The 22898-nt window shown below is 40.3% G+C and overlaps 1 protein-coding gene across 1 annotated transcript in view; it reads left to right on the top strand.

Annotated features, from left to right (window-relative positions):
* Positions 1-22898, top strand: part of LOC127352727 (scavenger receptor cysteine-rich type 1 protein M160-like) — a 258877-nt gene that overhangs the window by 42507 nt on the left and 193472 nt on the right. The window contains exons 5-8 of the mRNA XM_051381360.1: positions 3797-4111; positions 15480-15770; positions 18112-18426; positions 18519-18803. Of these exons, the coding sequence (XP_051237320.1) occupies positions 3797-4111; positions 15480-15770; positions 18112-18426; positions 18519-18803 (1206 nt within the window). The remainder of the gene's footprint in view (positions 1-3796; positions 4112-15479; positions 15771-18111; positions 18427-18518; positions 18804-22898) is intronic.

Genomic DNA, 22898 nt, shown 5'->3' with positions numbered 1-22898 from the left:
ATGCCATTTGTCAGCTATCACTGGCCCTCGCTCAGCCTGACTCACCAAGAGCCCAGCACCGAGCCTTCCTGCTAGCAAAGTCACTGATAAGTCTTTGAAGTCGAGCTTTCTAGCCAACTGACTTTCAATGGACAACATGGCAAGACTGCAAAGTCTGTCCTGAGACATAGTGGACCTCAAACAGTTTATCAGTTTTAGCTTACTGAAAGCTCTCTCCCCACCAGCAACAGTCACAGGCAATGTGCAAAATATACGTAAAGCAATGCAGACGTCTCCAAAAATGCTGTGTAGCTGCATCTTGTTAATTGTTATTTATTTCATAATGATCATTGTGTGAAAAAATAATTGTTATTAATGTGTTAGAATTTCTGTCATTAATAAACATTTTCTTTTTTGTAATGGTAAAAAGAGCAAGAGAGAAATCCCCACAGACTCCCTGCAATGATGCTAACTGGCCTGTCATTGAACACAATGTTGGTCACCTTCTTCACTGGGACAGGAGGGGTACAGTGATGGGGGGACTGGGAGGGGTACAGTGATGGGGTACAGTGATGGGGTGACAGGGAGGGGTACAGTGATGTGGTACAGTGATGGGGTACAGTGATGGGGAGACTGGGAGGGGTACAGTGATGGGGGGGCAGGGGAGGGGTACAGTGATGTGGTACAGTGATGGGGTACAGTGATGGGGGGCAGGGAGGGGTACAGTGATGGGGGGGACAGGACAGGTACAGTGATGGGGAGACTGGGGTGCTGCTGACTCATCTGTTATTAAGTCTGCTAAAAGTGCAGGGACAATGATTTAATATGAATATGTTGCTGAACGTTTCCCTGAACTGATTAATGGTGATTAAATGTAGGCTGACACTAGTCTGTAGCTGTATCTTATTTCACTATGGACATTAGGCCAACAGGTTAATACCACTCACAGACTATAGCCTCCTTTCTTGGTGAAACACTGGGTTACAGATTGACATCCTTTCCTTTGTCTTTCCTCTCTCTCTTTTCTCTCTTTCCTTTTTTTGAAACCCAGATTTTGATTTACTAGTTAACATTGTGATCACTGTAGTTCTGGAGCATCTACTGACTGCAAACACCGTCACTGATAAGTGCCCTAAAGCAGGACCAAACCATTTCATGCAGATACAGGGGGGTGGTTGGTCAATATGGATGTTTACTTTTTGGTCAATGGGGATATTTAACTTTTACTGCCAAAAACAAGTAAGAACAAAGAGATCATTAGTTATATTATTATATTTGAAATATATATACTGAATGATGATGGTTTAGTATTTTTTTTTTAAATTAATTAATTAAAAATTAGTTTTTACCTATTTCTTGGGGCCCCTGTCAGTCATGGGCCCTTGGAATTGTCCTAACTTTTCCCCCCTATATGGCGCCCCTGGTTGTCGGATCCTAACTTTTGTTTGCCATCTCTGACTTTAATTTCTGTTTAGTTGTCAGACGTTAAGTTCTGTTTTCCATTTTATTTAAGTTGGTGTTGTTCGGTCTTATGACCTTTTATTAGGTTCCACATGCTACACCTATGGTCTAGTTGGGTCTGGGTCAGAATGAGTTCTCTTTTTGATCAGAAGGTGTGTCCAACATACGATTTTCTAAGTCCAAATTAGGTCTAAAAGTTATTCTCCTTCAGGTGGGAAAATAACAACCAGGATTCATCAAAGTTGGCAGTAGAATAGAGCTTTATTATCTTGACAGACAAACAAAGCCCGAGCCCTCCATGGAAAGACTGAATTCATCCTCACAAAGCTTCTTCTTATATACTTTTGCCCTCTGTCACAAGTCCTGCCCACCTTCTACCTTTTCCATCCACGACAAAATGGTGTATATCTACTTTGAAAAGACCCTAAATCTCCACCAGTACGTGGGTCCCAATTATTTTGCCCTTGTTGGGCCCATGCGCCATCCTAGTGGTTGTCTTATCAGCTCAATTATCCTGCCTTTGTTTTGCCCACGCTCCATCCTACTGGTGCCCCGTCAGGCCTATGTTCTTATCATTGAACCCACAGGCTTCATGGCCTACACTAGTAGGCCATGACATTTTCTTTTGGCTCTCCTTTCATCATGATTACACCATTAGAATCTAGTTTACTGTACTTCTATATTTTTAAAACCATTTATTACCTTTTCCTTACACCATTATGTCACAGATGTCTTTTACTGTATTTTTTAAAAACTTTATAAACTTTATAATATGATAAGAAACTTGTGTTACAACCACACACATACATTTGGTATAATCAGTGCTCATTTCTAGTTATGATAAGAAAACTTGTGTTACAACCACACATTCTATATGTTCCACACATTAAATCAAACTTTTACTAAATAACCATGGTGCTTACTACTGATAAGAAAACTTGTATTTGTGCTTTTCATGAAATCATATAAACTTAAAACACATGCCTTCATTACCATCCTTGTGAGCTTATATAAATCTATTCTACTCAAAATCATCATTACTTAAAACATAGTGCTCTCTACTTGATTTCCAGTTATCTGTGTGAACAAACAACAGTGCATAAGAAAACTTTTGTGTGATTATTGTGTGATTAATTGATTACTAACTTGTAATATGCACTAACCTACTTATAATATGCACTTACCTACTCTAAATTTTATACTACAGTCTCCCTGAACTCATGCAACAAATCTGCATTTTCAGTTTGTGACTGCTGACTTTAATTTCTACTTGGTATTATGATATTTTATATTTCTGTTTGGTCCTATGAACTTTCCATTATGTTACATACTGATCTTAATCATTATTTCATAAAATTGACCTCATTTTCTTCTAATATCAAGCTCACATTTCCTCTGTGAAAACACTCCTTTACATTTGCCGGCTTGTTGTAATTTAGTCTGATCTCATTTGCCACGTCATGGTCAATACAACCTCAGTATGGCATTATTGTACAATCATTTACTTCCAGCTATATGTTCCTGTTACATATTACATATTTTAAGTGATCCCCTGCTGTCTGGTACGGTAGGATTGAACCATTCTTACCTGGTTCGTTGTTCCTTTCTCATTCTTTTCTATTCTTTTGGGGGTTTCCTATACTAATCACAGCTCCACCAACCCCCTCAAATACGATGACTTTACGATGGGGTCTAATCGCCAAAGACTTTTACATTTCTAATCTTCACTGAGCACATATCATCTAAATATATTTGTCCACTCCAAAATAAGGTCTTTCCTGATTGAAAGGTTGTGAGATGTAACAAGAAGCAGGATTGAATCAAAGTTGGCAGTTATCCTCAACAAAGTAGTTCAAACACAGCAGCTCTATTTCTCTGCTACAAAGGAAATATGACAGTAATGATCCCAGCACCATTGGTAAATACCCACACTGAAACAGCAGCTGCACTTTCCTTAAAAACACTAGGGGTGTCCTGCAGGTGTCGCTGTTGAAGCATTTTAATCACAATCTGAATGATGGATTTTCTCCAAAGCAGAGAGAAACCTTAATTCATGAATGATAATCGTTTGTTTGGTAATTATTTATTTCAACCAGTTACTCTTTTTATAGTTTTATTTCCCTCTTTCCTCTCAACAATAGAGGAGGAACAACCTGTGTGTATTTCAGGCTAATGTGTGTTTGAAATGAAAAATAAAAAGAGTGTAAAAATCTAATTTCCCTAAAACAGATTAATTAACTTCTTCTTCTAGTTCTTTTAGATTTTCTGGATCGTTGTCGAAACAGATTTTTATTCTGGGTTACAGATCTCCTCAGTCTTTTCTCTCTCTCTATTTTATCTTCTATTATCTGTCCAGACTCTGTCAGGCTGGTGGATGGGTCTAGTCTGTGCTCAGGCAGACTGGAGGTGAAGTCTGACCAGTCTAACCAGTGGTGGTCCTCAGTGTGTGAAGATGACTTTGACCAGCAGGATGCAGAGGTGGTCTGTAGGGAGCTCGGCTGTGGGGCTCCTTCAGTCCTCCAGGGGGCGCTCTATGGAGAAGTGGAGGCTCCAATGTGGACCAAAGAGTTCCAGTGTGGAGGCCATGAGTCTGCTCTCCTGGACTGTAGAAGCTCAGGCTCAGCTAGAAACACCTGCTCACCTGGAAAAGCTGTTGGACTCACCTGCTCAGGTAGAAGAGGAGCTGCAGCTCTGATTGGTTCATTTCTGTTCTGATGAAACTCACTTTATTCTTTTACTGATGACTCTCTTGTTTCTGTTCAGAGTCTGTCAGGTTGGTGGGAGGAGGCAGTCGCTGTGCAGGAACACTGGAGGTGAAACAGGGAGACTGGACACCAGTGGGGGGCTCCTACTGGACCCTGAAGGGAGCAAATGTTCTCTGTAGAAATCTGGACTGTGGTTCTGCTGTTTCTGTAGTAAAGAGAGAGGAGTCTTCAGACAGACCTGTGTGGTGGATCGACTCTGACTGTGTTCAGTCTGGATCTTCTCTGAGGGAGTGTGCAATATCAGATTCCTCTTCCTACATCCTGAATCTCACCTGTTCAGGTTAGCCCATCAGTGACATCATCTTACATCATATATGACATGAACATGACATCCTGAAGTCAGAAGTGGGCTTGTCTCTGTCTGTCTGTCTGTGTGTCTGTCTGTCTGTCTGCTCCATGTCTCCAGTGACATTCACATCATCAATGCGACCTTTCATCATCTCATCTCATTTACAGACCTGCTGGTTCGGCCCAACATCTCTGTGTCCTCCTCCACGTACGGGGTCTCTGAGGCCCAGCAGCAGGAGTTTTGGGTGCTCAGGGGCTCCAACTTCACCATCAGCTGCTCCATCCAGCCACAGTACCCAGGAGGCTCCTTCCAGCTCACCTTCACCTCCTCCAACACAACGCACAACTACACCCAGCCAGCTGTCAATCACTCTGCCCACTTCCTGTTTCCTGCTGCAGAGCCCGCCCACCAAGGAAACTACAGCTGTGTTTATCACGTCTATGTTTTCTCTCATAACTTCTCCTCTGAGAGCCGTCTGCTCTCTCTCACTGTCTCAGGTAAGCTGAAGCAGAGAAACTGTCTCACTGACTGTTTACATGCAGCTTTGGAAAGATGATCAGCTGACAACAGAGACTACTGTCATTGTGTTACACATGTCATATAGTGTCCAAACTTATATAAGTGTGTAAATGTCAACAGCAAACAACATACTGTAGGACAGATCATGTTTGGTTACTGACTGAGGTATTTCACTGTTCACCATATTTACAGAGTAAACACAATTTGCTGTGATTTAATTGCAATAAACGGATCAAAAGATGCTGAAATAACTACATAAGCTCAAGTTATTTAGTCGGGTCTGTCTGCAAGACCACAAGCAAATAACTTTTGAAATGTTTGTTTTCTGAATGGAGTTTGGTTGATCGGGGCTATGCTAACTTAGTTTGGAGAACAATGCAGACAGGATGTGTGGTCAGATAACAGTTCACTGAACAGATTCTGGGAGAAAACACCTTGTGATGTGATGACTGTCCATGTGTTTGATCAGATCCATCAGTTCATCATCACTTCATCAGAGTGGTCGTCCTGCTGCTGACTCTGCTGTTGGTGAACACTGCCCTCTGTTGCTGCTGTAAGGTACTGACACTGTCTGTTGTTAAGAGGACTGACTGAAATGAAGCACTCTGTCTGTTTATTGAACTGAAGAGGGGACTCATGCTGTCGTGTCTCTCCAGGCCTGCAGGGGGCAGAAGCCGGGCAGACAGGAGAACATTGAGCTGGATGATTATAACCTGGGTGTTCCTGCAGCTGGAGGAGGGCCGACTGAAGAGGAAGGAGCTCAGGGAGCAGAGTAGGTCCTCCAAGGAGCTCCTCTCACATCCACATGGATTTCACAGCTGACACACAGCCACCAGCTCAGTCAAGGATTTTACATTTTTATCCTCATGTTGGCTGGAATTATTATATCACATTATATTTTTATTACTCTGAGCATGAAAAGACCAAAACCAACCCTGTTTGTTCCTATTGAAGACGTAACTCTTTAAAAACACCTCACAAATATTGAAAGCAGAGATACTGAGCTCTCGGGCTGTAAAGATTTACACATTCAGAAATCAGTTTTAACGTTATAGATTCGACGACATCGGTACGCGGACCCCCTGGATTGATCTGAATGTACCGTGAACCGGTCGATGGTCCGATTCTAAAGTTATGAAGACCCAGGCTGGTCGGGGGTTTGGGAGTCATTTTGGAACAATGTTGGCCCAGTGATGTTATCTATTCAGTTAAAGTCAAAGTGAAACACTGTCATATATCCTCTGAATCTGGTGTTACAATACTCGATCACATTTGGTGACGTTTGAACAACTGAATCCTGAGATAAGAGCAGAAACCTGTTCAGGACCACCTGCTGTTGGATCTGTAGATCTGGACCACATCCAGGGTTGGTGGAACAAATCTGCTGCGATTGGGAGAATCTGTTTAAAAAGATTACAGTGAATTAACAAAGTCATGTAGTTAGAGAACAGAGAACAATATTAAAGGTCAGAGGCTGTTTGACACCACTTTCATCCTGTTAATGAGATATCAACTTTATAACTTTACTTTAGCGCTCCCTTGTGGTTGACATGGGTTTTTTATTTTATCTTGTGAGCAAGATTTCCTCCTCCAGGACTTTGAAAATGTAATATTTGTATCGTAGATGGTTCGACAGCAGGACCACATTCAGCTCAAATCTGGGGAAAATAATCAGAATAATTCAAATGAGAGAAAAAGTGAGTTGTTAAAACTTATTTGATCTTTAAATCAAGAATTTTCATCATTTTTATACAGTAATTAAGAATCTTACTTCATTTTGTTTCAGGATTTTACTTATTTTCAGAAAGGTTTTGGTTATTTTTTTAACATTAAGGATTTTTGTCTAATTTTAGTAATCAAGGATTTTTTATATTTTTACATTTAAGGATTTTGTTTATTTCATGAACTTAATTTTTTTTTTTTACAGGATTTAGCTTATTTTGTACCAGTGTTACTTAATTGTGTGATTAAGAATTTTGCTTACATTTATAATTAAGGATTTTTGCTCATTTTTTACAGTTACAGATTTGCTTATTTCTTACCAATTCATCTTGATTCTATGTTTTATGAATTTAACCAACTTTTGTAGATAATAATTTTGCTTACTTTTGTAATTACAGATTTTGTTTATTTTGTATGAATTTTACTAAATGTTGTGATCAGGGATTTTGTTTATTTGGTACAAATGTAGTTTAAAGGTCCAGAGTGAAACATTGAGGAGGATCTATTGTCACAAATGGAATATAATATTCATCGGTATGTTTTCATCAGTGTTTAATCACCTGAAAATAAGAATCGTTGTGCTTTTGTTACCTTAGAATGAGACGTTTTTATCTACAGAGGGCGCGGGTCCTCTTCTGGTGGAGTCCGCCATGTTCCTACGGTAGCCCAGAACGGACAAACCAAACACTGACTCTAGATAGGAGAGTTTGCATTTCCCCAGCCAACGTAGGTTCCCCTACACACTTGGAAGGCGAGCTGTATTCAGTTGGTTGCATTCTCCAACTTCACCATTAGATGTCACTAAATCCCTTCACACTGGACCTTTAAGGATTTTGCTCATTTCATAAGAGTTTTACTGTGATTAAAGCTCGGGTAGATAACGTTAGACAAAGATCCACGTGAAAACATAAATCCCACCTGTTCCCTTCAGGCCTCCCTCCAAAACCACTCCCTGAAAACACATGAACACATAGTGGCCGACTGCTGCATCATTAACAATCATTTCATTCAGACTGAATCCAATCACTGGCTGAGCTCATTACAGCAGCCACAGAGACCAGATTGTCTCTCAGAGCATTTTATTGATTCATTGTTGTCGGGATGTAAAAAGAATTTCAACAAATACAACAAAAAGATTCTTCTGAAATACCTACCCTAGCTTTAAGGATGTTGGTTAGTTTTACAATTAAGAATTTTACTTATTTTGTGTGAATTTTGTTTGTGTTTGTTTATTTTACTTATTTCAGATCAGTTTTGTTTACGTTCTTGATTAAGGATTTTGCTTATTTTTGCCTATTTTGTATGGAGGCCCTTAGGGGGACATGGGTTTAGTTTTGTGTCCCTGTGATAAATATTTGGAGTGTAAACTATAAGGAGTTATATCAAATACTTGGTACCATTTGATTCAACTTCAGTTAAAGCTGCAGTCCGTGTACGTCGGAGAGTGCCGCGGCCGCATTATGAGCCAGTATATCACACGTAAATCAGATGAAGATTGCCATAGAATTTCAGTCCAACAACCGACGTTAGCTAACCGTACTTCTCTGTCACTGAGAGCTTGTTTGACAGCCTGGTGGTAGCAACTGTGCATGAGCACCTGTTGTGGTGAATTAACACATGGCTCATTTGAATATTAAAATTAGCCATGTGTTGATAGGTCACTACACGAAAATGTAACCAATGTTAATTACTTATTTTGACAGCCTAAACCCGGACGAATGACCACCCTATTTCCTAGTATCGATACAATCGATTGATTACCTTTTAAAACGATGTTATAGCTGGATCATAAGAATATAAATCGATACATCGATGTAGTAGATGAATCGTTACACCCCTAACGTTAACATAACTTGAATTCAACCCAACTCAAAACTCAATTGTTGAATAACTCAACTGGTTTAAGGGAACTTTTTGTGCAGTATTTCAAGTATTGGTCACATAATTCCAGTTTGTTCCACTGACTCATTTTCTTTAAGTTGACTTTATATAAAACAAAAATGTAGTATTCCTTAGTATTTTTACAGTTTTGTGATTTGAACATTTGGAGAATCAATTCATTGTAGATTTTGTATTGTACATCAGCTGTTTGGAAAGTTCCTGCATATGAGTGTAATATACTAACTAGTTTTAATGGAATTGGTACAATTAACTTCATTTACCCAAGTTATCTTCACAATAAATACTTGAGTCAAATCAAATATTTTTAATGCTTAAATTGTTTGAGTTAATAGACTTAAATGATTAAAGGCAGTCGGTGTCCTCAAACAGTTTGAGTTGAACTAACTCATTATGTTTTACAGTGAGACTAAATATAATATGAAAAACTCTTTCCAGCCAAACAGTTCGACCCGTGTTGAATATTTCTTCAGATTTTCTGCTCAGGCGAGCCCAGAGAACACTTCCACCAAAGGAAATTCAAAGTTTTAGTTGTGGGCACAAATGTGTTAATGATTCATGAGTGCACTCTGGATGTATTAACACTTTACAAACACTAGATGGCGGCAGTGTCCAAGAGTTGAGCAATAAGAGACACTTTAATTTATCTTCCTCATTTAAACTTTGACATTATTTCTTTTTTAAAACACAGATTTCTTGTCTTTCTTTAGAGTAACTGTAGTTAATACTCTAAACTAATGACTGCACCATCCTAAAAGAGGAGTGAAGAAAGCAGAGTGAGATAAGGACGGAGGTTTTTATGGACACACTCTCTCTGCATGAATGTTCAAGGAATAATAGATAGATATGTCAGAAATATATCACCATCAATTATTTGATGCTGCTTAAAAAGTCAACAGTAAAAACATGTTTTATCTGCAATAAAATGATATTTGGTCTAAAATGTTGCCTATAATTTACATTATTCTACTTTTACCCCGGAGCTGTGGGTCCCTGTGGACCCCTCATTTCTCCCTCTCTCATGTATTATTTAGGGATTAGTTTGGTCAACAAACTAACCTGAAGTCCAAAAACAGTAAAGTGCAGAGTAATGTGTATGAATATAAAGGGGTAGATATGAATATGCTGTATAGAGTATGAACATGTGCAGCAGCACGTAAACACAACATAAACTGAACTAATAAACCTTAAACTAGATTTGAACTCTTTAAACAGGAGCTCAAAGATGATGTGATAACACAGGAGTCCCCTCAGGGCCTCTCAGTTCACTATATTGTGCACACACTGTTCACTAACACATATGCAGTTCATCCAATTACCACAGACTAATTGCCACATAGTAAACCCGGAGCCTTCGGAGCCCCTGAAGGTCTGAGGACCCAGTTGGTGATTCAGCTCCTATTTTACTTGATCCACAAATGTGACTTTTAAAGGACTTTAGTTCCACTGTAGAAAAGTTTTTAAGGACTCAAGAAGTTAAAAAGAAACTTTACAGTACATCAGCACCAAAGTCTTTTCACAATAAACTCCCCCACAACAATGTGAGGAGCAGATTTCCAACTCAGTCCCTCCATCCAGTGCACCTCGTGGTGGCGCGCCTTGCTGCGGGGATTTACTCTCGTTACTGTAATTGAGTCGTTTTTTGAGTAATTTTTAAAATCAGTCATTATACTTTTACTTAAGTACATATTGTTGGAAGTAATTTACTTCACTACATTTTAAATAGCTTCCGTTACAAAGTAAAAATAAATAGATGAACAGCTATCCACCTACAAAAACTCTGCTTCCAACCTGCACAAGCATGTACAGATAACATAACCTCACGTGAAGCTAAATAACGTTACATGCAATTCATCATGGATTCATGCAATTAATAACTTTACTCAATCATGGTATGGTAACGTCAGTGTTAGCAGCCAGCTTTATAGTGCTAGTTAACGTTAGCTAACTTGGTAGTAAGCTTCCTTTTAAACAATCAGATTTGACTCATTCCTTAATGTCACACAAAATGATGCTAATATTGCTATGATATGTGTTGAAAATTGCTTATGAGTGTATTAACACATTGAAAAAGTTATTAAGTTTTGGCCAATAAAAACTCTTCTAGTGTTGTTCTAATATTGGGTCTCTTTAAAATGAAATGAAAGAGTATGGTCTAGACCTGCTCTATGTGTAAAGTGCCTTGAGATGACTGTTGTTGTGATTTGGCGCTCTATAAATAAAGATTGATTGATTGATTGATATATTGGTGAATGTTTTTCATTCAGTAATCTTATATGCAGGATAAAAGCAGCTGATCTGGGACCACACTTAAAGTCTGCCAGTGACCCATCCATGATATAGTCTACTCTTTCTACTATGACACACTGAAAGCTATGAATGAATGTATTAATATGAAGAATATTTGAACTGTATGTTTAATGAAAACATGGTATTGATGATTTATGATGATGTTTTTTTTGTTCACAGAGGAAACATCCATCAAAGATGAAAGTCTACACTGACCTCGTGGCAGCACGGAGGCGGACCCTGCCACCAGAAAAAACCCCAAGCAAGCAAAAATATCTGACTTGGTGGCAGTGAGTGGAACCGAACGTGTGCCACAAGAAAATTGACAAGGTTCTGATTAACTTCATTTCTTCACCTCACACACAGTTTGGAGAAGAGGAGTCTCCACTTCTTCAGCATAGAAGCAAAGCAGTGTCCTGCTGTGCACAGGGCCAGCAGCAAAACATGTTTGCCACCTTTAAGAAGGCTTAGTGCAATATCATACCTGCAACAAAATAATGAGCCTGTCTACATGAGTGTAGAGAAGTTTTGTAAGTCTGATATATTCTGTGTGTTTCTGTGTACTTGTCACTAACACAGGTTTGGCCTATGTGAAGCATCACATTGAGCACATGACAGAGGATGAGATGGAGCACGTCGGCCACTTTCTTCTCATCATCAAAAAGCTCTCTCTCAAACTCAACACTGGCCTGCCTGCTTCTGCTGCTTGTGAGCGCCTCTTCAGCTGTGCTGGACTGCCGTTCACTGCAAACCCAGCTAGAATGAACTCTACTAACTTTGAAAACCAGCTCCTGCTCAAACTAAACAGCAAGTTCATTGAGTAATTAAAATGAGGAACTGAAGCAGAGCAGGAGGAGAAAGAAACGGAGTAAAAAGTGCTTCGAACAATCCGTCAAAAATCCTAGAAGAAGAAAGAATTGACTTTTACTTTGAGATGGTTCCTCCAGAGATCTGTGATCTTTAGACTTGAGGTTCGACTGAGTGTTTCTGGAGTGTTTTCCAGATGTTTTCCAGATGTTTCTGTTGGTTATCAGTGAAAAGACACAGAGCTGACGACTTTCACTTCAACTGAGTTTTGTTAACATTTATTTCCATATGTGGGATAATCTTGTTCAGCTTTTTATGTCTTGATGAGCTAAAGACAGTTTCCTGTTGATTTTCTGTTCTTATACAGTGAGATGTGAATGAAAGCTCAGGCATGAATAAAGTCAGGATTATTTTGTAATATTTGGATTGATCTGTGCAGTCAGGTGCGTCGGTGCAACTTGAAAACAATGATACTATTTCTGATTATTATTTCTGACCCACCTGATGGTGCCGAGTCCTGAAAACCAGCTCCTGTTCAAACTAAACAGCAAGTTCATTGAGTAATTAAGGAGGAACTGTAATCTGGATCTATCTGTGCTCTATGAGTTTTCTTTAATAAAAAAGTGAGTTTGAGCTTTGTGTATGTTTTTGTACTTTTTTATTGCATGGGGAGAGATTATACACCCCCCCCAAAGTAACTAAGTAACTTTTACTCTGAGTACATTTTAAATGAGCTACTTTTTACTTTTACTTGAGTAGATTTTTTTGGTACTCTTTCCACCCCTGCCAGTTTCAGTTTAAGCGTTACACACTCGTCCCGACCCGGAGACCAAAGTTCCACAGTGCAAGAACAGGAGTACAGAGGAAGCATCACCCTGTTACAGTCAGTGTAACATCAGCATGATTCTGAAGCTGATTGTGAGGAGGAAAAGTTACATAATGGGCTTTAAGTCAATAATAATAATGATAATAATGACGCTGTATTATTATCAGGCACTTGTGTTAAAGACTCTAACTGTGTCTGTTTTATAACTACTGTGACAGAGTCAATCAGATATACTCCAGTAAAGCTCCACCTCTTCCTGTACGCAGACAGACACTGAGGACAGCACATGTGAGACATCAGAGCAGACAGCAGACAGACGGACAGAGAGACGCTCTACCTGGACGTGGATCACCTGTTGGTGCTGTTGCTGTGGAGCTCAGGTAGGACTCTGCTTTAAAGATGGTGAAATATTTGTGTTGGATGTTGGAGTAACATACGAAGGCTTCATTAGAAAAACAGATATCTCCATTTTGATTCTTGTGAGTGCAATCCAGGGATTATCAATCAAACTGCTGTTGGTTGATTCATTTCAAGAATGGCTTTAATCTGTTGTTGCAAATGAACTCTTCACACACACACACACACACACACACACACACACACACACACACACACACACACACACACACACACATCGTATCAATGCAAAGTAAGACAAAAAGGAAAACACTGTAAGATCGTACACAGTAAAGTTTTAATGTTTTAATTCTATTTTTAGTCAGTTATTATTATTTTCTTCAGCAACATAAATACTAGTAACAGAGTATTTGTACACTGTGGTATTAGTACTTTTACTGCAGTAAAAGATGTGAGTACTTCTTCCATCACTGCTCAACAGGAGAAAACTGATAAAGTGCAACAACTTAATGTTTCCTCAGAGTCACTTTTCCTCAGGTTTTCCTCTAATCGAAGCTTTCTGACTCTGCAGGGGTCAAAGGTCAACTTCACTAAATCATCATAACTAATAAAAAAAAGCCAAATATTCAGACGGACAAGCAAACTGCTCACATGTGGTTTGGATCACCATAGCAACACACAGGAAGAGTGACGGCTCATTCTGCTCAGAAAGACCATAGATATTGATCTGCTGATTGGCAGCCAGATAGAGCGATCGGTTCCTGTACGCAGTTAAACAGTGGGTGGGACTATTAGCCTACATACAGAAAATAACATTAATAGAATTATAATCATGATGGTATTTTTAAATAATGTTTTACCAATCATAGAGACTTAATAGGCTTCTTTCTTTGACAGATTGAGTGTTTTCTTGTCTCTGACGCTCACTGCGTCGGCTTAGCAACAGTTGTCATGCAGTATTATTACACAGACGCACTCAACATGAGGAAGTTACACTCTGCTAGGATTTCACAACTTCACATAGATACACATCTTCTTCATGAGCACAAGAGCATTTAATACAACAGTCTCCATCCCAGAGCAGTGAGAGATTGGATGCTGCAGAACGGAGGGAACCTAAAACAACACACTGTGTTTTGTTCATTATTTTGTTCTTCCAAAACTCTCCCAGTGACTTTCCACACTTTTTATATTCAACTAAACAAAAAGTCACAATCCAAGTTTGCCATGTAGTTTTGCATTTGTAAGGATGGGACGCACTGAATGACACAACACCCTGACAAGCATCTGTCAGCTCCTGTGGGAGCGGCTGTCACCAGCTCGTGGTGGACAGCAGCAGCAAGGAGAGCTCTGCTCTGCCCGGGGGATCGAACCAATGACTTTCCACTCACTTCTGTAACCTTTAGGCCACCACCACTGTTTTATTTCATCTGCAGGAAGGTTTTCATTTATTTCTGTTATTTATTGCTTTTTATTTTCTATACGACCTGACGTGTCTATGACCTCCACACACACATTATCAAAGTTAGACAAAAAGGAAAACATTGTAAAATTGTTCACAGTAAAGTTTGAATCCATCAGATTTCCATCAAATCAAAACCAGTTTTTGATTCTATTTTTAGTCATTTTTCCCTGCAACATCCAATAATAATAATAATAATAATAATAATAATAATAATAATGACACTGCACCATTATCAGACAGAGAGTCAGTCAGATATACTCCAGTAAAGCTCCACCTCTTCCTGTACGCAGACAGACACTGAGGACAGCACATGTGAGACATCAGAGCAGACAGCAGACAGACGGGCAGAGAGACACTCTACCTGGACATGGATCACCTGTTGGTGCTGTTGCTGTTGCTGTGGAGCTCAGGTAGGACTCTGCTTTAAAGATGGTGAAATATTTGTGTCTCTCTCTCTCTCTCTCTCTCTCTCACACACACACACACACACACACACACACACACACACACACACATCACATTGATGTATGAAAGGAAGAAAAAAAGGAAAACACTGTAAAATTGTACACAGTAAAGTTTTAATCCTTCGGATTTTCATCAAATCAAACCCAGTTTTTAATGAACTTTTTAGTCAATGATTGTTTTTTAGTAATTATCTCTCTGCAATAATTCAGTGGTGTCAGAAGGTGTGTGTAGCTGTGTGTGCGTACTGTCACTGGGAAGTTCAAAATGCTGCTTCATACTGATGAGTATTTTCTGATTTTCTCCTCAGCACTGCAGACTGAAGGAACACCCAACTCAACAGGTAAATAGAGAAAGAAAAGAGAAGTAAAGAACCGTCTTTGTGTGGAGAGCAAAGATTGTGGAGTACCTGAGCAGAAGGAACAGAATAGATGAATCTGCAGATGATGATGTTGTTTTATTGTTTGAAAGTGTTTAAAAATGGATACCAAGTGTTCCAGTGTATTCAGTGTCAGTGTATTGGGAGCTGTTGGACTCACCTGCTCAGGTAGAAGAGGAGCTGCAGCTCTGATTGGTTCATTTCTGTTCTGATGAAACTCACTTTATTCTTTTACTGATGACTCTCTTGTTTCTGTTCAGAGTCTGAGGAGGTCAGGTTGGTGGGAGGAGACAGTCGCTGTGCAGGAACACTGGAGCTGAAACATAATGGAGACTGGAGACCAGTGGGGGGCCGAGACTGGAACATGAAGGAAGCAAATGTTGTCTGTAGAAATCTGGACTGTGGTTCTGCTGTTTCTGTAGTAAAGAGAAAGGAGTCTTCAGGCAGACCTGTGTGGTGGATCGACTCTGACTGTGTTCAGTCTGGATATTCTCTGAGGGACTGTGCAAGATCAGTTTCCTCTCCCTCCATCCTGAATCTCACCTGTTCAGGTAAGCCCATCAGTGACATCATCAATGTCATAATTAATGACAATAACATGTTGACACACACACACACACACACACTCACACACACACACACACACACACACACACACACACACACACACACACACACACACACACACACACACCTGTAGTGATCCCAGTTCACCTCCTGGGCTCTGCCGAGGTCTCTTGAGCAAGGCACTGAAGCCCTAACTGCTTGGAGCAGCGACTGTGTGGCAGCCTCATCACTCTGACATCTGTCCACTAATGCATGTGTCCAGGTCCTGTGTGTGCATCAGTGGCTGCTGACTCAAACATTGTGGAGGACAGGAGGAAAACCAACCCACAGCATCGTGTTATTTTACACTAGTTGGCAGATTATCTCTACTTTCTTCTGTTCAATAACAATGAAACAGTAAATCAATGGCTTCCAAGAGTTCTTAAAAACAACATCATTGTATTCACTGCTGTTGTTTCCAGATGAACCCTACAGGCCTAATGAAGCTCAGTGTAAGTTCAATCAGGAAGACCTTCTCATTATGCCTCATTCATTCACAATTCTCTCCCTCTCTTTTCTAATCAGCCATGGCCGTTTACTCTTTCAGTTAATCCAATCAGATTTAGCCACAATCTCCTCCAGCCAATCATGTTGCTGCTGTTAAACTTTAAATCTGGTCTTTCCTCTGCTGCTTTCAGCTGTCATTTCTGTGCAAATGTGATTTTGATTCTTCAGCTCAATTCATATTCAATGTTAAGATAACGACGGAGAGAGGCTGATCAAACCACTACTGCCCCACATCAAGTCTATATTCTAGCAGTGGGCCCAGTCATGGTCCTGTGTCGGTATGTTTTGTTGCCTTAAATCTTCCATCGTGTATCAATGCCAGTATACCACCAACAAACAAATCACAGCAATATGTTTTCACTTCTGAAATTTTCACCGTGCATCAATACCAGTAGCCTACAAAACCAGATCAACACAGTCAGGTACAAGCTGTCCTCACATACCGATCAGTTCCCAGAAAATTCCTCAATGTCTCCAATCAGCGTCCCTCGTCGCTGCCAAGCCTACATGCAGCTGGCCTCTGCGTTCAGCAGGGCTTCACAGGGCGCTCATCACCTTTCGTCACCTTGCAACAGCTCTCTGGTCCAATGAGGTACTGCTGGAGCAACATGGCATTCTGTACCTTTATGTGGCAAAACCACTTAAATTCAATGTTTTTTAGTCTTTATTTATTCAGGGAGGGTTCACTGAGAGGAAGCCACTGTTACACATTCATACTTGGAAGCTGCCCAGTACAAGCACAGCCACTGAGCAGCTGTACAGCAGTGTTTTGGGTTAAGGGTCTTGCTCAAGGGCACATCAGTGGTGGTATTGAGGGAGGGGCAAGTGCTGCTTCTTCACTTTCCCCACCCGCCTTTAGGCCACCACTTTACAATTATTCACCAAAATGTATTTAAAGAAATAACAATTAGTTTACATCTTTTAACACTTTCAGTACCTTTTCATGCCACAGCAGACTGCAGGGGGAAAAACAGGTTGCACTACACAACTCCGCAGGGGCTCCATAAGGGAGGGCTACAGCATCAAATAAAGTTAAATAAATACAGAAAAACAAGTCCCCAACGTGGAATACAAAGAATGAGAAAATACATTGACAATAAAACAGTGATAATACTTAATAAAATACAGTTGTGAGTAATGGTAATGGCTACTGGAAGCATTCCACTCTGCTACACTGACAATCAGCTACGGGATTAAATGAACAAAATCACTCAAATAGATCCACTGTGAACTTGCCAATACACGCTGAAACGTCCTTGTGGCAAAATTAAAAAAGTTGAATGGAAGTGCTGTCCTAGTTCTTTGGTTCATGAAATTATTCCCAGGCCACACAGACCAATAATTGAATGGAAATTTACTAGTAGCTTATTTTATTTTATTTTTTTTAATTTTTAATTTTAATTTCATAATTTAATCACACTTTAAATATTTTTTTTCCCAAAGCAGAGAGAAATATGATTTTATAAATGATACTGAGATTTGGTCATTGTTTATTTTAACCAGTTACACTTTTTTATAGTTTTATTTCCCTCTTTCCTCTCAACAATAGAGGAGGAACAACCTCCCCTGCCTCTACGGACCAGCATCCTCTAGTGTAAATGTGTGTGTGTGTGTGTGTGTGTGTGTGTGTGTGTGTGTGTGTGTGTGTGTGTGTGTGTGTGTTTAAGGCCAATGTGTGTAATGTTAAAATAACATTATATTATGTTGTTTGATGACATCTTTTTATTTGTGTCTGGTGTCTTTTCTCTCTCTCTATTGTATCTTCTATTATCCGTCCAGACTCTGTCAGGCTGGTGGATGGGACTAGTCTGTGCTCAGGCAGACTGGAGGTGAAGTCTGACCAGTCTAACCAGTGGTGGTCCTCAGTGTGTGAAGATGACTTTGACCAGCAGGATGCAGAGGTGGTCTGTAGGGAGCTCGGCTGTGGGGCTCCTTCAGTCCTCCAGGGGGCGCTCTATGGAGAAGTGGAGGCTCCAATGTGGACAAAAGAGTTCCAGTGTGGAGGCCATGAGTCTGCTCTCCTGGACTGTAGAAGCTCAGGCTCAGCTAGAAACACCTGCTCACCTGGAAAAGCTGTTGGACTCACCTGCTCAGGTAGAAGAGGAGCTGCAGCTCTGATTGGTTCATTTCTGTTCTGATGAAACTCACTTTATTCTTTTACTGATGACTCTCTTGTTTCTGTTCAGAGTCTGTCAGGTTGGTGCGAGGAGACAGTCGCTGTGCAGGAACACTGGAGCTGAAACATGATGGAGACTGGACACCAGTGATTGGCTTAGGCTGGACCCTGAAGGAAGCAAATGTTGTCTGTAGAAATCTGGACTGTGGTTCTGCTGTTTCTGTAGGAGAGAGAGAGGAGTCTTCAGTCAGACCTGTGTGGTGGATCGACTCTGACTGTGTTCAGTCTGGATCTTCTCTGAGGGACTGTGCTATATCATATCCCTCTTCCTACATCCTGACTCTCACCTGTTCAGGTAAGCCCATCAGTAACATCATCTAACATCATATATGAGATGAACATGACATCCTGAAGTCAGAAGTGGGCTTGTCTCTTTCTGTCTGTCTGTGTGTCTGTCTGTCTGTCTGCTCCATGTCTCCAGTGACATTCACATCATCAATGCGACCTTTCATCATCTCATCTCATTTACAGACCTGCTGGTTCGGCCCAACATCTCTGTGTCCTCCTCCACGTACGGGGTCTCTGAGGCCCAGCAGCAGGAGTTTCGGGTGCTCAGGGGCTCCACCTTCACCATCAGCTGCTCCATCCAGCCACAGTACCCAGGAGGCTCCTTCCAGCTCACCTTCACCTCCTCCAACACAACGCACAACTACACCCAGCCAGCTGTCAATCACTCTGCCCACTTCCTGTTTCCTGCTGCAGAGCCCGCCCACCAAGGAAACTACAGCTGTGTTTATCACGTCTATGTTTTCTCTCATAACTTCTCCTCTGAGAGCCGTCTGCTCTCTCTCACTGTCTCAGGTAAGCTGAAGCAGAGAAACTGTCTCACTGACTGTTTACATGCAGCTTTGGAAAGATGATCAGCTGACAACAGAGACTACTGTCATTGTGTTACACATGTCATATAGTGTCCAAACTTATATAAGTGTGTAAATGTCAACAGCAAACAACATACTGTGGGACAGATCATGTTTGGTTACTGACTGAGGTATTTCACTGTTCACCATATTTACAGAGTAAACACAATTTGCTGTGATTTAATTGCAATAAACGGATCAAAAAGATGCTGAAATAACTACATAAGCTCAAGTTATTTAGTCGGGTCTCTCTGCAAGACCACAAGCAAATAACTTTTGAAATGTTTGTTTTCTGAATGGAGTTTGGTTGATCGGGGCTATGCTAACTTAGTTTGGAGAACAATGCAGACAGGATGTGTGGTCAGATAACAGTTCACTGAACAGATTCTGGGAGAAAACACCTTGTGATGTGATGACTGTCCATGTGTTTGATCAGATCCATCAGTTCATCATCACTTCAGCAGAGTGGTCCTCCTGCTGCTGACTCTGCTGTTGGTGAACACTGCCCTCTGTTGCTGCTGTAAGGTACTGACACTGTCTGTTGTTTAGAGGACTGACTGAAATGAAGCACTCTGTCTGTTTATTGAACTGAAGAGGGGACTCATGCTGTTGTGTCTCTCCAGGCCTGCAGGGGGCAGAAGCCGGGCAGACAGGAGAACATTGAGCTGGATGATTATAACCTGGGTGTTCCTGCAGCTGGAGGAGGGCCGACTGAAGAGGAAGGAGCTCAGGGAGCAGAGTAGGTCCTCCAAGGAGCTCCTCTCACATCCACATGGATTTCACAGCTGACACACAGCCAGCAGCTCAGTCAAGGATTTTACATTTTTATCCTCATGTTGGCTGGAATTATTATATCACATTATATTTTTATTACTCTGAGCATGAAAAGACCAAAACCAACCCTGTTTGTTCCTATTGAAGACGTAACTCTTTAAAAACACCTCCCAAATATTGAAAGCAGAGATACTGAGCTCTCGGGCTGTAAAGATTTACACATTCAGAAATCAGTTTTAACGTTATAGATTCGACGACATCGGTACGCGCACCCCTGGATCGATCTGAATGTACCATGAACCGGTCGATGGTCCGATTCTAAAGTTATGAAGACCCAGGCTGGTCGGGGATTTGGGAGTCATTTTGGAGCAATGTTGGCCCAGTGATGTTATCAATTCAGTTAAAGTCAAAGTGAAACACTTTCATATATCCTCTGAATCTGGTGTTACAATACTCGATCACATTTGGTGACGTTTGAACAACTGAATCCTGAGATAAGAGCAGAAACCTGTTCAGGACCACCTGCTGTTGGATCTGTAGATCTGGACCACATCCAGGGTTGGTGGAACAAATCTGCTGCGATTGGGAGAATCTGTTTAAAAAGATTACAGTGAATCAACAAAGTCATGTAGTTAGAGAACAGAGAACAATATTAAAGGTCAGAGGCTGTTTGACACCACTTTCATCCTGTTAATGAGATATCAACTTTATAACTTCATTTTGTTTCAGGATTTTACTTTTTTTCAGAAAGATTTTGGTTATTTCTTTAACATTAAGTTAACATTTGCTAATTTTTGTAATCATGGATTTTGCTTATTTGAACTATTCAGTATTTTGATTATTTCAGTAATTCAGGATTTTTCTTTTCTTATTTTTCTGCATATTTCATAAATGTAATTTTCCACAGGATTTAGCTTATTTTGTACCAGTGTTACTTAATTGTGTGATTAAGAATTTTGCTTACATTTATAATTAAGGATGTTTGCTAATTTTTTACAGTTACAGTTTTGCTTATTTCATACCAATTCATCTTGATTCTATGTTTTATGAATTTAACCAACTTTTGTAGATAAGGATTTTGCTCACTTTTGTAATTACAGATTTTGTTTATTTTGTATGAATTTTACTAAATGTTACAAATGTAGTTTAAAGGTCCAGAGTGAAACATTGAGGAGGATCTATTGTCACAAATGGAATATAATATTCATCGGTATGTTTTCATCAGTGTTTAATCACCTGAAAATAAGAATCGTTGTGCTTTTGTTACCTTAGAATGAGACGTTTTTATCTACAGAGGGAGCGGGTCCTCTTCTGGCGGAGTCAGCCATGTTCCTACGGTAGCCCAGAACGGACAAACCAAACACTGACTCTAGATAAGAGAGTTTGCATTTTTCCCAGCCAACGTAGGTTCCCCTACACACTTGGAAGGCGAGCTGTATTCAGTTGGTTGCATTCTCCAATTTCACCATTAGATGTCACTAAATCCCTTCACACTGGACCTTTAAGGATTTTGCTCATTTCATTAGAGTTTTACTGTGATTAAAGCTCGGGTAGATAACGTTAGACAAAGATCCACGTGAAAACATAAATCCCACCTGTTCCCTTCAGGCCTCCCTCCAAAACCACTCCCTGAAAACACATGAACACATAGTGGCCGACTGCTGCATCATTAACAATCATTTCATTCAGACTGAATCCAATCACTGGCTGAGCTCATTACAGCAGCCACAGAGACCAGATTGTCTCTCAGAGCATTTTATTGATTAATAATTGTCGGGATGTAAAAAGAATTTCAACAAATACAACAAAAAGATTCCTCTGAAATACCTACCCTAGCTTTAAGGATGTTGGTTAGTTTTACAATTAAGAATTTTACTTATTTTTGCCTATTTTGTATGGAGGCCCTTAGGGGGACATGGGTTTAGTTTTGTGTCCCTGTGATAAATATTTGGAGTGTAAAAAAGCTCTTTAAAGTAAAACCCAAGGGTCATCGTTGTTTGGGAAATGGCAAACCAAAGCTACGGAGAGTTTCATTCTGACCTTGGACTCAAATATAAAGACATTACGTCAGAGTTCGAGTACTTTTTCCACCGAGAATATCTCCCTTTCACCAACAGTCCTCTTCGGCTGTCTTTCACTGATTTGAAAACCATGACTAGAACCAAGCACTGATGTAATGTCTCAGCTATGAGCCTCTCCATTGCTTTGGTTTGCTGCTTCCACAAGTTATTTTTTTAACAAATATTTCTCTATGCAAAAGTATTTTTTTCTCCCCCATGTCCCTTAAGGGCCGCTGTAGTTTTGTAACTAAGGATTTTCTTATTTCACGCAGATTTTGCTTAACCCCTTGTGACTAACGACTTAATACAGAAATGGCTGAATCTCAAAAACTATAAGGAGTTATATCAAATACTTGGTACCATTGGATTCAACTTCAGTTAAAGCTGCAGTCCGTGTACGTCGGGGAGTGCCGCGGCCGCATTATGAGCCAGTATATCACACGTAAATCAGATGAAGATTACTGTACAAAGCTTACTTCCTGTTTCCAGTAGGTGGCACTGTGACTATGACTGAATATTGGCAAGTAAATGTTTTCAGGCCAAGACTCTCATCAAACACAAGAGACTTTTTTGTACGTTTGGTCGTGATACATGTGCGTACAGATTTTCATGCATTCCGGTAAGAAGTGCCGCGGGGGGCTGCAGTTTAACGGGCGCTGTGGAGCCATTATATGAGATGGAATGACACGTACATTTTCA

Source organism: Dicentrarchus labrax, unplaced genomic scaffold, assembly GCF_905237075.1.
Source record: "Dicentrarchus labrax unplaced genomic scaffold, dlabrax2021, whole genome shotgun sequence".
In the NCBI taxonomy this organism is placed as follows: Eukaryota; Metazoa; Chordata; class Actinopteri; family Moronidae; genus Dicentrarchus; species Dicentrarchus labrax.
This window is presented reverse-complemented; position numbering and strand designations above follow the sequence as displayed.